This window comes from Schistocerca cancellata, chromosome 11 (assembly GCF_023864275.1).
Source record: "Schistocerca cancellata isolate TAMUIC-IGC-003103 chromosome 11, iqSchCanc2.1, whole genome shotgun sequence".
NCBI classification, from domain to species: domain Eukaryota; kingdom Metazoa; phylum Arthropoda; class Insecta; order Orthoptera; family Acrididae; genus Schistocerca; species Schistocerca cancellata.
In genome coordinates, this window is record NC_064636.1 from 127243664 (window position 1) to 127257315 (window position 13652).

General features: G+C 42.0%; 1 protein-coding gene across 2 annotated transcripts in view; it reads left to right on the plus strand.

Annotated features, from left to right (window-relative positions):
• LOC126108772 (TD and POZ domain-containing protein 3-like) overlaps window positions 1-13652 on the plus strand; it is a 75303-nt gene that overhangs the window by 19238 nt on the left and 42413 nt on the right. For both annotated transcript variants that reach the window (XM_049914122.1, XM_049914123.1), the window contains exons 2-3: window positions 6037-6171; window positions 6294-6341. In XM_049914122.1, coding sequence (XP_049770079.1) covers window positions 6084-6171; window positions 6294-6341 — 136 coding nt within the window. In that variant the 5' untranslated portion in view covers window positions 6037-6083. The remainder of the gene's footprint in view (window positions 1-6036; window positions 6172-6293; window positions 6342-13652) is intronic.

The window sequence follows — 13652 nt, forward strand, 5'->3', positions numbered from 1 at the left end:
ATGGAACCCTACTGGCTTTTGGTCCACACAAAGTAATTACTGCTATCGACAGAGGACCTGTAGTTGATTCCATAATTCTAGACCTACAGATAGCTTTTGACACCGTTCCTCACAACCAGCTTCTAATAAAATTACATTTCTGGATTCGTGAGTTAACGCTATAAAGCTCTCATTATTCATCTCTTGGTGCTCCATCTCTCTTTCCATCCCTCTTTATCCCCATCCACCACCATCTGCCCCTCTCTCTAGCACCTCTATGTATTTCAACCTCCCCCAACCATACCCGCCCAGACATGTAGCCCCTACTAAACGTGATGACAAAACGAGCTGATAATACTCCCACAACACACCTATAATACTGGATGGCGTACATGTCAGTGGCTTGAAACTAGTTTCTTCTCTGGATTTGTATGTTGTGGTGCTCTGTAAGGCGACTACAGGGTAAACCATCTAAAACTTGCACTGCAAATATTATGGAAATGGGAAGTGATATTGACGTGCAGTTTTCACAGAATGAATTGGAAGCCAGGGTCTCGTACTGTTAGCCAATACACAGATTGCAACAATACTTAGAAAGTATATTTTCTGTATCTGCACTTTTTCAAATGAAACAAATCTTACTGCCAGTAACAAACTGAAAATAGGGTAAACTAGAATTTCAGTGCTGTATGCTGCAGAAGTCTAGTGCGAGCCAGTTATGGGATATCACACTGTGAAAAGTTTCCACATTGACACTTCTTTGTGCCATTCAACCTGTGCAGTTGTTAGATCGATGTTGTTATGTTGGTTTACAGTGTGCTTGTGTGTTCCTGGAGTGCACTGCTATCAGTTACTATGTGACAGTCTAAGCAGTAGCTCATGTGTGTACAATGGAATTTATCACTGCAGAAGAAGCAGACGTGTTCATGGTCCATGGAGAGTGTAGGAAGAATGCAGTTCGTTCTTCTACAGTGTATGCGGCAGGTTCCCAATCTCTGCCATCTTCTCAATCAGTTGTGTTAAAGTGATAGTGTAACAAGTAGGAAACATAACAGAATGAAACAAGTTATGACAAATGGGGGTAAATAATTTTCTTGCTGTTGTTGCAGTTGATCAACACATTACCTCCTGTGCAATCGCTTGTGGGAGTGGCAGGGGTCAGGCAAGTGTCTTACGCATTGTCCATCAGCCGAAATTCCATCCCTATTACGTCTACCTGAATCAAGAGCTCCATGGAAACAATTATAAGAATAGTGTTAACTTCTGTAGATGGGCATTAAGACTAGTACTCCAGATGTTTCATGTGTCTTGTTTAGTAGTGAAGCCAGGTATTTCCCCAGAACGTGCACTTTTGGTATGTTGACAATCCCCATTGGCTGCCTCAGGTGGAACATCAGCGCCCATGGAGTGTAAACATTTGCTGTGGGGTAGTAAACCATCAGATCATAGGCATGCGTTTCATGGGTAGAACACTGAATGCGCACAACTATCACAGCCTCCTAGCAAACCATCTCCCACAGATACTAGAAGGATTTCCTCTGCACACAAGGAGAAACCTGCGTTACCAATATGACCGCTGTCCAGTACATAGTGCGTGGATTATTACAGCGCGTCTTCACAAATTGTGAATTGCTAATTTTATGTTAGTCGCCCTGTATGCATTCTTTAAATTTTCTTTTACACACATATCTGCAGCCAAGCAGCTGTCCTGGAAACTAGCATGAGTTTTTGCAGCGTCTATGTGACCAACCGGTACATCGGAACATTATGAAGCACCGAGAAGAAAACGATTTATTGACACATAATCAGCACGGACTCAGAAAATATCATTATTTTAAAACACAACTAACTCTTTTTACTCACGAAGTAATAAGTGCTATCGACGGGGGATTCCTATTTTTAGATTTCCAGAAGGCTTTCGACACCGTTCCTCACAAGCTTCTTCCAACCAAACTGCGTGCCTATGGAATATCGCCTGAGTTGTGCAACTGGATTCGTGATTTCCTGCCAGAAAGCTCACAGTTCGTAGTAACAGACGGAAAGACATCGAGTAACAGAAGTAATATCTGGCGTCCAACAAGGAAGTTCCTGATGTATATTAACGACATAGGAGAAAAACTGAGTAGCCGTCTTAGGATCTTTGCAGATGATGCTGTCATTTATCGTCTTGTAATGTCATCAGATGACCAAACCGAATTTTAAAATGATTTAGATAAGATATGCGTGTGGTGTGGAAAATGGCAATTGACCCTGAATACACGCCCGGGTTCCCGGGTTCGATTCCCGGCGGGGTCAGGGATTTTCTCTGCCTCGTGATGGCTGGGTGTTGTATGCTGTCCTTAGGTTAGTTAGGTTTAAGTAGTTCTAAGTTCTAGGGGACTGATGACCATAGATGTTAAGTCCCATAGTGCTCAGAGCCGTTTGAACCATTTGACCCTGAATAAACAAAAGTGTGAGGATGTTCTCATGAGTACTAAAAGAAATCCACTAAATTTCGACTACGCGATAAGTCACACAGACCTGAAGGCTGTAAATTCAACTAAAAATATAGGGATAACAATTACAAATAAACTAAATTGGAATGATCACATTGACAATGTTGTGGGTACAGCAAACCAAAGACTGCGATTCATTGGCAGAACACTTAGAGGATGCAACAAGTCAACTAAAGAGATTGCTTACACCACGCTTGTCCGCCATATTCTGGAGTATTGCTGTGCGGTGTGGGATCCCCATCAGGTGGTACTGATGGATGACACCTAAAAAGTTCAAAGAAGGGCTGCTCGGTTTATATTATCGCCAAATAGGGGAGATAGTGCCACAGAAATGATATGTGAATTCGAGTGGCAATCATTAAACCAAAGGTGTTTTTCGTCGCAATGGGATCTTCTTATGAAATTTCAATCACCATTTTTTCCCTCGGATTGCGAAAACATTCTGTTGGCACTCACCTACATACGGAGAAATGATCACCACGATAAAACAAGAGAAATCAGGGCTCACACAGAAAAATTTAGGTACTGGCTTTTTCCGTGCGCCATTCGAGAGTGGAACGGTAGAGAGACAGCTTGAAGGTGGTTCATTGAACCCTCTTCCATGGACTTTATTGCGAGTTGCAGAGTAATCACGTAGATGTAGATGTAGAACCCTCCATAGCATATGGGGTTCTATCTAGAAAGATCCGCTGACAGGTTACAATTTCAGTCCTCTGCTGAATGTACCCAACAGTCAGTTGGGAAGCTTGAGAAAGGGGTCACATGTCGCCACTGGGCGCGTCCTGTGGAGCAGAGGACTCTGAAGTGTCGCCCTCTTGTGACGCAGTCACCATGCAGAGCAGACGCTCCTGTATTTGCAGCCTTCTGTCGTAGCTGACCGCACTTTGTCGACTGTTCCCTTCTCTGCTCTCTGGTACCAGAAACCAGCTTTCTCTAAACGCGCGCTACCTTCTTCTCTCTTTCCTGCACCAGTACTTCACCAACAGACTGAGGAACGTCCATAAAGTCCAGCGTGGACAAGACCTCGTGTATTCCGTAATTTTCAAAATGTACCAAAAGGTTGGTTTCCCTGCCAGTGCTCTTCTCTCGCATTCTTGACGCAGTGCACTTCCACAACTGGTTCGATGTGTACAATTGTTGTGAATTAGTTTTGACTTTACCACTACACATTATACTGGTAACATTCTGTTTATTGCTGTGCAAATGTTTTGTTGTAGACAAAGATAGTGAGTGAGTAATGTATGAGGGAGTGCCAGATTTTCTCTTAATATATGCTAGATGACTCATGTAACCTTTACCCTTGAAAATACACAATGTGATCAAAAGTATACGGTCACCTGGCTGAAAATAACTTACAAGTTTGTGGCCTCTCCATCGGTAATGCTGGAATACAATATGGTGTTGGCCACCTTTTGCCTTGATGACAGCTTCCACTCTCGGAGGCATACGTTCAATCAGATGGTGGAAGGCTTCTTGGGGAATGGCAGTACATTCTTCATGGAGTGCTGCACTGAAGAGAGATATCGATGTCTTTCGGTGATTCCTGGCATGATGTCGGCGTTCCAAAACATCCAAAAGGTGTTCCATAGGACACAGGTCAGGACTGTGCAGGACAGTCCATTACAGGGATGTCATAGTAGTCTAACCACTCCGCCCTAAACCTTGCATTATGAAGAGGTGCTCGATCGTGTTGAAAGTTGCAATCGCCATCCCCGAATTGCTTTTCAACAGTGAGAAGTAATGAGATGCTTAAAATATCAATATAGGCCTGTGCTGTGATAGTGCCACTCAAAAAACATGGGGGGCAAGCTCCCTCCATGAAAAACACGACCACACCATAACACCACCGCATCCAAATTTTACTGTTCGCACTACACACGCTGGCAATGACGTTCACTTGACATTCTCGATAACTACACCTGCCATCGGTTCGCCACGTTGTGTACCGTGATAGTCAATCCACACAACGTTCTTCCACTGTTCAGCCGTCCAATGTTTACGCTTCGTACAGCAAGCGCAGCTTTTTTTGGCATTTGTCTGCGTGATGTGTGGCTTACGAGCAGCCGCTCGACCATGAAATCCCAGTTTTCTCACCTCCCGCCTAACTGGCATAGTAGTTACAGTGGATCCTGATGCAGTATGGAATTCCTGTGTGATGGTCTGGATAGATGTCTGCTTATAAGACATTACGACCCTCTTCAACTGTCGGTAGTCTCTGTCAGTCAACAGACGAGGTCGGCCTGTACGCTTTTGTGCTGTATGTGTCGCTTCACGTTTCCATCTCACTATCACATGGCAAATAGTAGACCTAGGGATGTGCAGGATTGTGGAAATCTCGCGTACAGACGTATTATACAAGTGACGTCCTATCGTCTGATCATTTTCGAAGTCCGTGAGTATTTGTGAATTTTGTGATTAATTTCAGCCAAAAATAACAAAGTTGGTCTGTGATATCCGCTGAAGGTTGTGGGTATAGTTCTCCAATTACGTGCAGTGTAGTTATTCTGATTTTCATCTGAGATCAGGAATGATTTGATTTTACATTAATAACTTATTTTCTAAGAATATGAACCTCAATGCAGGTGAAAATAATGAAAACTAAAAATTGTGCAGGAGTTGGAACAATTTACTTCGATCTTCACGACTTTTCTCCGGTTAAGCTAAGAAAAATACCCTTAAAATCATGATATTTCCTTATAAGTTGGTTCATATAATTCGTAATTTTATACATAATCATACTATCACTTTTAATAATGATCGATTAAATACTTTTTGAGGTAGACTGCACGCAAATGTGAAAAAAGTCATTCCGAGATGAACGCGTTTGAAAAATAAGTTCTTGGAAACTGGAAATTCAAGGAAGTCAACAATAATATAAAATGCTTGCCTATTAATCTGCCATTCCAGCGCCATAGAGTAATCATTCTTCTTCCTCTCAGGCCTCGTTTTGCGCTTGCAGCAGCACTTTCCGAACTTTCCGACTTTCCTTCGATTCAATGAATTACGTCGACTCTGTCGGCGCACGCGCTGGTTGTCCATTTGTTCGACATAATTGAAGCTTTACGTGTCTCCTACAATTCCTGCTCCGTTCATGACCATCAGAAGGGATGAATTTCCTTCATTGAATAAGCCAGCTGCTAAATACGACGCCAAATCAACCACTTTTAGTCCGGAGTGCAAGTGTCTGGGAGCTAATCGCCAAATAGTGGAATTAAAAGTTTCATTCGCATTTTGTGTGTAGCCACCTAAACATTTCTCCAGTAATTCATCCCGTGATAAATTTTCATATATCGGAATAATTTCATTCTGTAAGTCTGGTCTATGTTCACAAAATCTAAATGAATGCGAATTTCTCTTTGCAATTTTGACCGAGTATTATTGGATAGTTAACTTAACGATTTATACAATAAAAATTGGATTTTTAGAACCACCTAGTGTGGTTTCCCCATTAACCGTCGTAATCCAAATTAGGTTATAATATTAATTTAGATTTGTTGATTTTTGTATCCAATTTGTTGAAAGTAAATGAAGTGTGGAGCTATATTTACTCATAAAATTACAGATTCTCCAGCAGTTGTTTATTTGGCCTGACAACATTGTCCTTACATCATGTTCTGCAGAAGCGTTAGTTGGTTCATCTGCACTTTTGTCGCAGTACTCGCAGCTGCCGACTATATTGACTCTCACGCCAGTACAGGTAAATATTTTACTTGTATCAATTGACACAAGTCTGTATATGATAATGAATAACCTGTTTTACTAGGTAATGAAAAACATATTCAATATTTTCATTATATATTTTATAAATTTGCTTTTCAGGATTCGATCCTGAACTCACAGTCTACCACTTAGGAACTGACAATCCGAGTAAGTGTCATTATTTTCCATTACTTCCAAGAACTTTTCATGGTTCAAGAAATTGATGCAGTGCAAACTTATCTCATTGTGATAGGCTTATTTCTTGAGTTAATGACTGATTTGGGTCACCGATTAGTCATTTGATTATTATGTATGAAGTCTGTAACATCACTGAGTTTCTATATCCATTACTTTATAGGCGGTATGAGTTGGAATACAGTTTACATATGTGTTACATACGTGTTGGTAGATCTTTAGAGAGATAATCATACCCATTTTGTGAAACGTATTAATAATATTTTCGTAAAGGTTTAGTTGTCCCGTCAAGATCAATATAACACATGAACAGACGAAACTAAGCATCTATATTACATAAGTATTTATGGTATACAGATATTTAACATGTCTTCCAGGATTACAGTAGTACATTGTACACTGCCTTTCATAAATTTATATTGACTACAGAAAAAACCTTCTCACGTTCACAATACTTATATAAGCAATTAAACACATGATTCTGATAATGGTAATCATCTCAGGAGGTACCCATCAGAAATTGTAATGCTTGTGCTAACTATGTTATATCCCTGTTTCTTATCTTTTTAAATTCAGTGAGGTGTAGGTTCAAAATTATTGTACATTAGCTTCCAACATGTCCTTTCATCAATGGCAGAATTTTTAAATTAATAGTGGATGTCATCATTGTGGTTCAGCTGAACATATGCTTTAATGTAAAACAGAGTTCCATAGAACCGTTCACATGTGACAAAAAGTAAATTTTGAAGGAGTGTTAACTATTCCCATCTATAAAGACAACTTGTAGCACTTATTCCTTGAATTTATTTTGAACAATGTACTAGTTTCTCTTTCCTTGGTAATAATGGTTATAATGGTTATTTTAGGAAGACAGGAATGCCCTTAAGAACCAGTTACGTGGTACATGCTGCAACTATACCAGTAGCTTTGTGATTTTCTTGTTAGCAACATTACTAACTCAATAATAAACCAAATCTCGTCGAGTTAACTCTCCAAAGTGTGAGATATGTAATGTTCCTTATTACAATTGTTATCTTAGTGAATTATTGCTATATCCTTTCTGTAATAATACGTTACAGAAAGTAACTACAAGTTTGTCTACATTTTTGTAACAGTATGTAGTTGATATGTACATTGTTTGAAAGGAACCGCATGGTAAACAAAATGTCATTCCGGAATGGGAAGTAATAGATGTCTGTAGATCATAAATTTTTAGTAACCACGTTGGTGTTGTCTGTAAGCATTAATTTAATTTCACACCGAATTAACGCCTGCTGTGTGCAGATTGTTACCACAAATTGGAAGCATAAGGGGACGCTAGGCTATACAAAAATGTAGCTCCTTATTCTGATGCCCCAGAAACTTTCTGTGAATGAGCCGGTTAACTGATGAGTTACTGATTTTATAATTGCTAATAGCAGGCTGAACAGCACAAAGGCTTTAGTCAAATCACATAAGGTATTTACAGAAAAACAAATTCTGTTTCGATGCTCTAAGGTATTCACCAATACAAAGATTGGAATATTCGTCTGGAAACCAAATTATTTTTATTTGTAATGTCAAAGCATTCAATACATTTGATTGTATGAATTAATTATTTTAATAATTTGAGGTTCTCCAAATTTGTAACATCCAATTAGAGTTCTCTGGGTTTTGTGTGGGGTGCCATTTTCTAGAGTTCATATGATGGTGTATTTCATTTTGATAAGACAAATACCATGGTAAAGTGTTGCATTAAAACATGAGTGAAATCCAAGTATTCCATCCATTTCCCCAGAGTAGGTTTTCGGCTGTTTACATGCTGTACTGCCATATCATGTGATGCTTATTTCTGGAACGCAGGATGGTTTGGTTGAGTTACCCAGTGGTTACAGACAGGCGACTCATAACTTACATGCCAAATATTGGGAGTTAGTTGTTGTAGGAAATACATTGCATGTCTAATGTCAGTGACTTTTGAGCATCTCATGTACCTGTTCAATGTGTGTCATATGCCTTCTGCCTAGTCTGATGCACTGTCGCGACTTCCTCCCTGTGCCAACCTCTTACTTTCAGAGTAGAACTTGGTATCTCACGTTCAATGTTCAAAATTCATACACGACTGTACTCAGGACGAAAAATCTTAGAAATACTTTCCTTATGTTTGATTGTAGTAGACATCTTTGACGGAGGAAATCCATCTTTCCCTCTGCCAGTCTGCCTCTTAAATCCGCCTTACTTTGTCCTTCATCCGTAGTTTTGCTTTCAAGGAAGCAAAATTCCTTCACTTCATCTATTTTGTGATCCCGGACTTCGACGTTAAGTTTAACGCTAATCTCATTTCTGGTTTTCTTCATTACGTTCATCTTTCATTTGTTTACACTCAGTACATATTTGCATTCATTTGACTCCCCATTCCATACCACATACCTTGTAATTCTTCCTAATCTTCTCTGACGTGTTTTCAGCGAATCTTCTCCACGGCACTTAATAACAACGAATGTTAATCCAACTCCTGCACTTGTCTTTTATGTTCATTACGGTTTCCTAAATGTACAGATTAGACAGCGGGGGAGAAACACCGTTTCACTACCTTACACCCTCATTAAGCCGACCTCTTTTCTCACAGTCTTTCGATCTTATAGCTTCTTTTTCGTTCGCATACATATTATATGTTACCCAAATTACTGAGTATTTCTAATCATTTTACGCTGTAGAACACTTTTTCTAGGTCGAAGAATTCTATACGAGTATCCTGATTCTTCTTAACTCTTGCATACATTACCAATTGGAATGTAACAGGTGTCTTTTGCGTTCTGTCGTGTTTCCTATGTACCTACGCTACATCTGTTCTCAACAACACAGCTTTTTATGTGGACCACAATCTCTTCCAGCCACTCACCCTCCCACCGACGCAAGACTCTTAGGCTCAACAAGGAGGTGATGGCATACAGGGGGATGGAACACTGTAATACTTGAGAATCGAGACAATCCTCTTGTCTGCCAGATGTGTCCTTTCGTTCCTCGCAATTCCGAAGTGTCCTGGCACCCAGCAAAAAGACACCTAAATTCCCAGTCGTTGTAAATGGAGGAGGGAATAGCTTCCCTGCTGAGTACAAACATTTCACAGAGTGAAGGGCACTTAGAGAATCGGAAGAGACAAGACATTTATCACTGGAAGAATGTCTCACCTACTCCAATGACCACAAGATCGCATAAAATTCTGCATCAAAGACAGTAAACGCTTAAGGCAGTCTGATCTTGAGGATAAGATGTGGCAAAACAACAGAGCAACCAACAGAATCCCCTTTTAGCGATCCATGCATTAAAAACCCTTATATTGTTGTGGTGCCCAGGTAAAATGTCAGAAAATATGTCATTAAAAACGGAAGCAGGAGTGTAATCTCTCTTGTAGTGCCCCAAATCTAAAATCATTCTGGGTGTCTCCAGTAACCAGGGCAGCAGGCAGTTGAAACCCTGGATTTGGGGCAGTACTGGCTCTGCACTGAGAGACCCCAGCACATGGTGCACGTGGATTCCAAATGGCATTGTGGCTCTTAAACGGTTAGAAATGAGGGGGATGAGCAACATTATAGTGTATGGGTGAAGTTGGAGCTGTGAAGAACTTGCACACCTGATGCACTAGGGGGAACTGCTGGTGGACGATAAGAAGTGATTCCCCAGCCTCAGCACGTATGCTGGGCTTGGGACTGGTCCTATAGCGACCTGTGGCCAACTGGAGCCCCTCAAAGTGGACAGTCAATTCTCTTCAAATCAGAAGGCCTCGCCAATGCATAAACCATGCACCCATAGTCCAGCCATGAACACATGAAAGCCACATAAAACTTCAATGCTCAGACACACATTGCTGCGGTTCAAAGCAAGTTCTTTAGCTGTCAGAATATTCACTCCGAAATCAATAGCTAGGCTCCGGAGTCTCTCCCAGGAATGCTGGTCCTCATGTGCCACAATGCCAGCTCCCTTGTGCATCAGCTCTCATCTATAACATGATTTTAGCTCACACTCCTGATGAGAACCTCCAGCAGAATCTCCTGAACCTCAAAGATCCATTGCTCATCTCATGACTTCCTGTCATTCCGGCTTCTGAGCAGTCTGCCATAGCAGCAGCTTTTATCGAAGACCCAACTCTGGTATTTGCCATCTATTCCGAATTGGAAGCTTTGCCACATTGGTTGTTGCCCAAGTCTTTAAAAGTCCCCAATGCCATTTCCACAAGCCAAACTGTGTTACTAGGAGTTAGTGTGCCCACAAAGCTGAAATCTGCCCCACCTCCACTTTTGTATCTATGGACACGTGACTGGGCGACACCAAGGAATATTCTTCCCAACCATATTTTACAGAAGCGACTCTGGTACAGGCTATCCTCCTGCAGTCCACTCACTTGCTGTCTATACAACATTATAGTGTATGGGTGAAGTTGGAGCTGTGAGGAACTTGCACACCTGATTCACTAGGGGGAACTGCTGGTGGACGATAAGTAGATTCCCCAGCCTGAACACATAAGCCATGAATGGGACTGGTCCTATAGCGACCTGTGGCCAACTGGAGCCCCTCAAGGTGGACAGTGTCAATTCTCTTCAAATCAGAAGGCCTCGCCAATGCATAAACCATGCACCCATAGTCCAGCCATTAACACATGAAAGCCACATAAAACTTCAATGCTCAGACACACATTGCTGCGGCTCAATGCAAGTTCTTTAGCTGTCAGAATCTGCATTCCGGAATCAATAGCTAGGCTCCAGAGTCTCTCCCAGGAATGCTGGTCACCATGTGCCACAATGCCAGCTCCCTTGTGCATCAGCTCTCATCTGTGACATGAGTTTAGCTCACACTCCTGATAAAAATCTCCAGCAGAATCTCCTGAACCTCAAAGATCCATTGCTCATCTCATGACTTCCTGTCATTCAGGCTTCTGAGCAGTCTGCCATAGCAGCAGCTTTTATCGAAGATCCAACTCTGGTATTTGCCATCTATTCCGAATTGGAAGCTTTGCCACATTGGTTGTTGCCCAAGTCTTTAAAAGTCCCCAATGCCATTTCCACAAGGCGAACTGTGTCACTAGGAGTTAGTGTGCCCACAAAGCTGAAATCTGCCGCACCTCCACTTCTATATCCATGGACTCGTGACTGGGCGACACCATGGAATTTTCTTCCCAACCATATTTTACAGAAGCGACACTGGTACAGGCTATCCTCCTGCAGTCCACTCACTTGCTGTCTATACAAGTCAAGTTGAAAAGCAAGCCAGACACTTTCCAGACTGACACTGCGTCATCAGCTACAGTAATCGACTGGGCTACACAAACCATTAAGTCTCCTCCAGGCACCCCTTCACAACAAAGTTATGTACTTTTAGTAACAACACCATTTCTGTTACAAGACGTATCTGTTACATGATATTTCCATAGCAGATGCTACTATGGCGCCACAGTAACTCCACCTTGGATTATGATAATTGTGGCCTGTGGGGTCTCTAACCTGTCCAGCCTAGACTTATTCCATGCCTTGGGGCTTGAGATCTGCACCACCTCTGATACAGTCCAAGCCCTGGGCCTCTCCCTACATCACCAACATCTTGGTTAAATTAGGACCAGTGTTCTGCCAGTGAGCATTCTGGGGTTCCAGTCACATATAACCCATATACTTACTGCAGCTCCACAATTGTTTAAGGTCTGTAGCGTCGAGTTTGCATACCAGGATAAGGTTCAACAGGACTTGCAATACCTTCCGGATGGTGGCGTCCTCATCCCAGTAACAGATAGCCAAAAGGCCCTTCCATTTTGACTGTGGAGAAATCATCAGATGTTGGCTGCATTTGTGGTAACTTCCAGGGCACTGTGAATGCCCAATCTGTAGTCACCAGACATCCCACTCCCATGTTTCAGGACACTGTTTCCATCTCGCCGGCTCTATGGTATTTGCCAAAAATGACTTCCACGATGCTTATCTCCACCTCGCACTGCATAACAGCTCCCAGGAGACTGTAATCATAACCACCATCACCACTCCTTTTGGATTGCTCCAATATAAACAGCTTCCGTTTGGCATCGTCAGTGTTACATCAATTTTTTGGAGTTACTAAGAGCAATTCCTGAAGGACGTCTCAGGGATCGTGAGCTACCTTTATGATTTTCTGGTTGTTGGAAAGATTACAGCTGATGTTGCCCTTCTCCACATTCACAGCAGCTTACCTTCAGAGTAATCTTGGCAAATGTTAATTTTTCGTCCACCAGATTGAATATTTAGGACACATCCTTAGGACATCACGCATGTGTATTATACCACATTGTGTGCCTGCCATGCAAAATTTACTGGCCTTGATAGATGCATCCCAGTTGAAGTCTGTCTTAAGTCAGCCGAACTGGTGTCGACCATTCATGCCCCATGCTTCAGCGATTGTGGCACCACTCGCTCTGTAACACAGTTCTCTGGAAGTGGCCATCCTAATGTAATAAGGCGTTCCAAAACCTGATGAAGGCCCTCTTTCACCTACTTGTCTCGTGGCGTACAATCCAATGAAACCATTGGTATCAGTGGCTGATGCTGACTGCCACAATTTGTCCCATATTGAGAATGACGTGGAGTGACCCATTGCATTTGTATTCTAGACACATACTGAAGGATAGAGGAACTACAACCACATAGAAAAGGAGGCTGTGGTCATCATCTTTGGCATAAAACGCTTCCATGACTACATCTATAGCCATCGTTTCACACTTATGACAGATCATAAACCTCTAATGCGTCTCTTCAAGTATTCATCATCAATACCTACCTAACAATACCAACTCGCACAGTGCACCAGCTGCCACTGTGGGTTCTGTTTCTCTCAGGATATGCCCGTGGTATCCAATATTACCCTAACGCCTCCCATGCCAATGCCAATATCCTATTGCGATTGCAAGTCAGTCAGAAACCAGAATTTCATGAGTGAGACTGCCATCATCAAAGGCTCATCTTCCAATTGGTGCACGCCTTGTGGGATAACACACGGTGACAGGCTGTATCCTCCAGGAGGTTTTGCATTATACAACAGAAGGATGGCCTGCAGACAGAGTAATGTCTCATGTACCCAGACCTCTAAGCCTTCTGTAACACGCAGCAAAAGTTTTTATTCTTGCATCGCACTGTGCTGATAAAGGTCATTATGGGCTGCACTCTGGTGCTCATTCCCAGAACCCTATGGCATAACGTTCTTTGGCATCTCCATGATGGTCATTGGGAAGTCATTTTGACTCTCCTAGCAATACATCGACTGGAAGGGTATGGAGACACTTAATGCGAG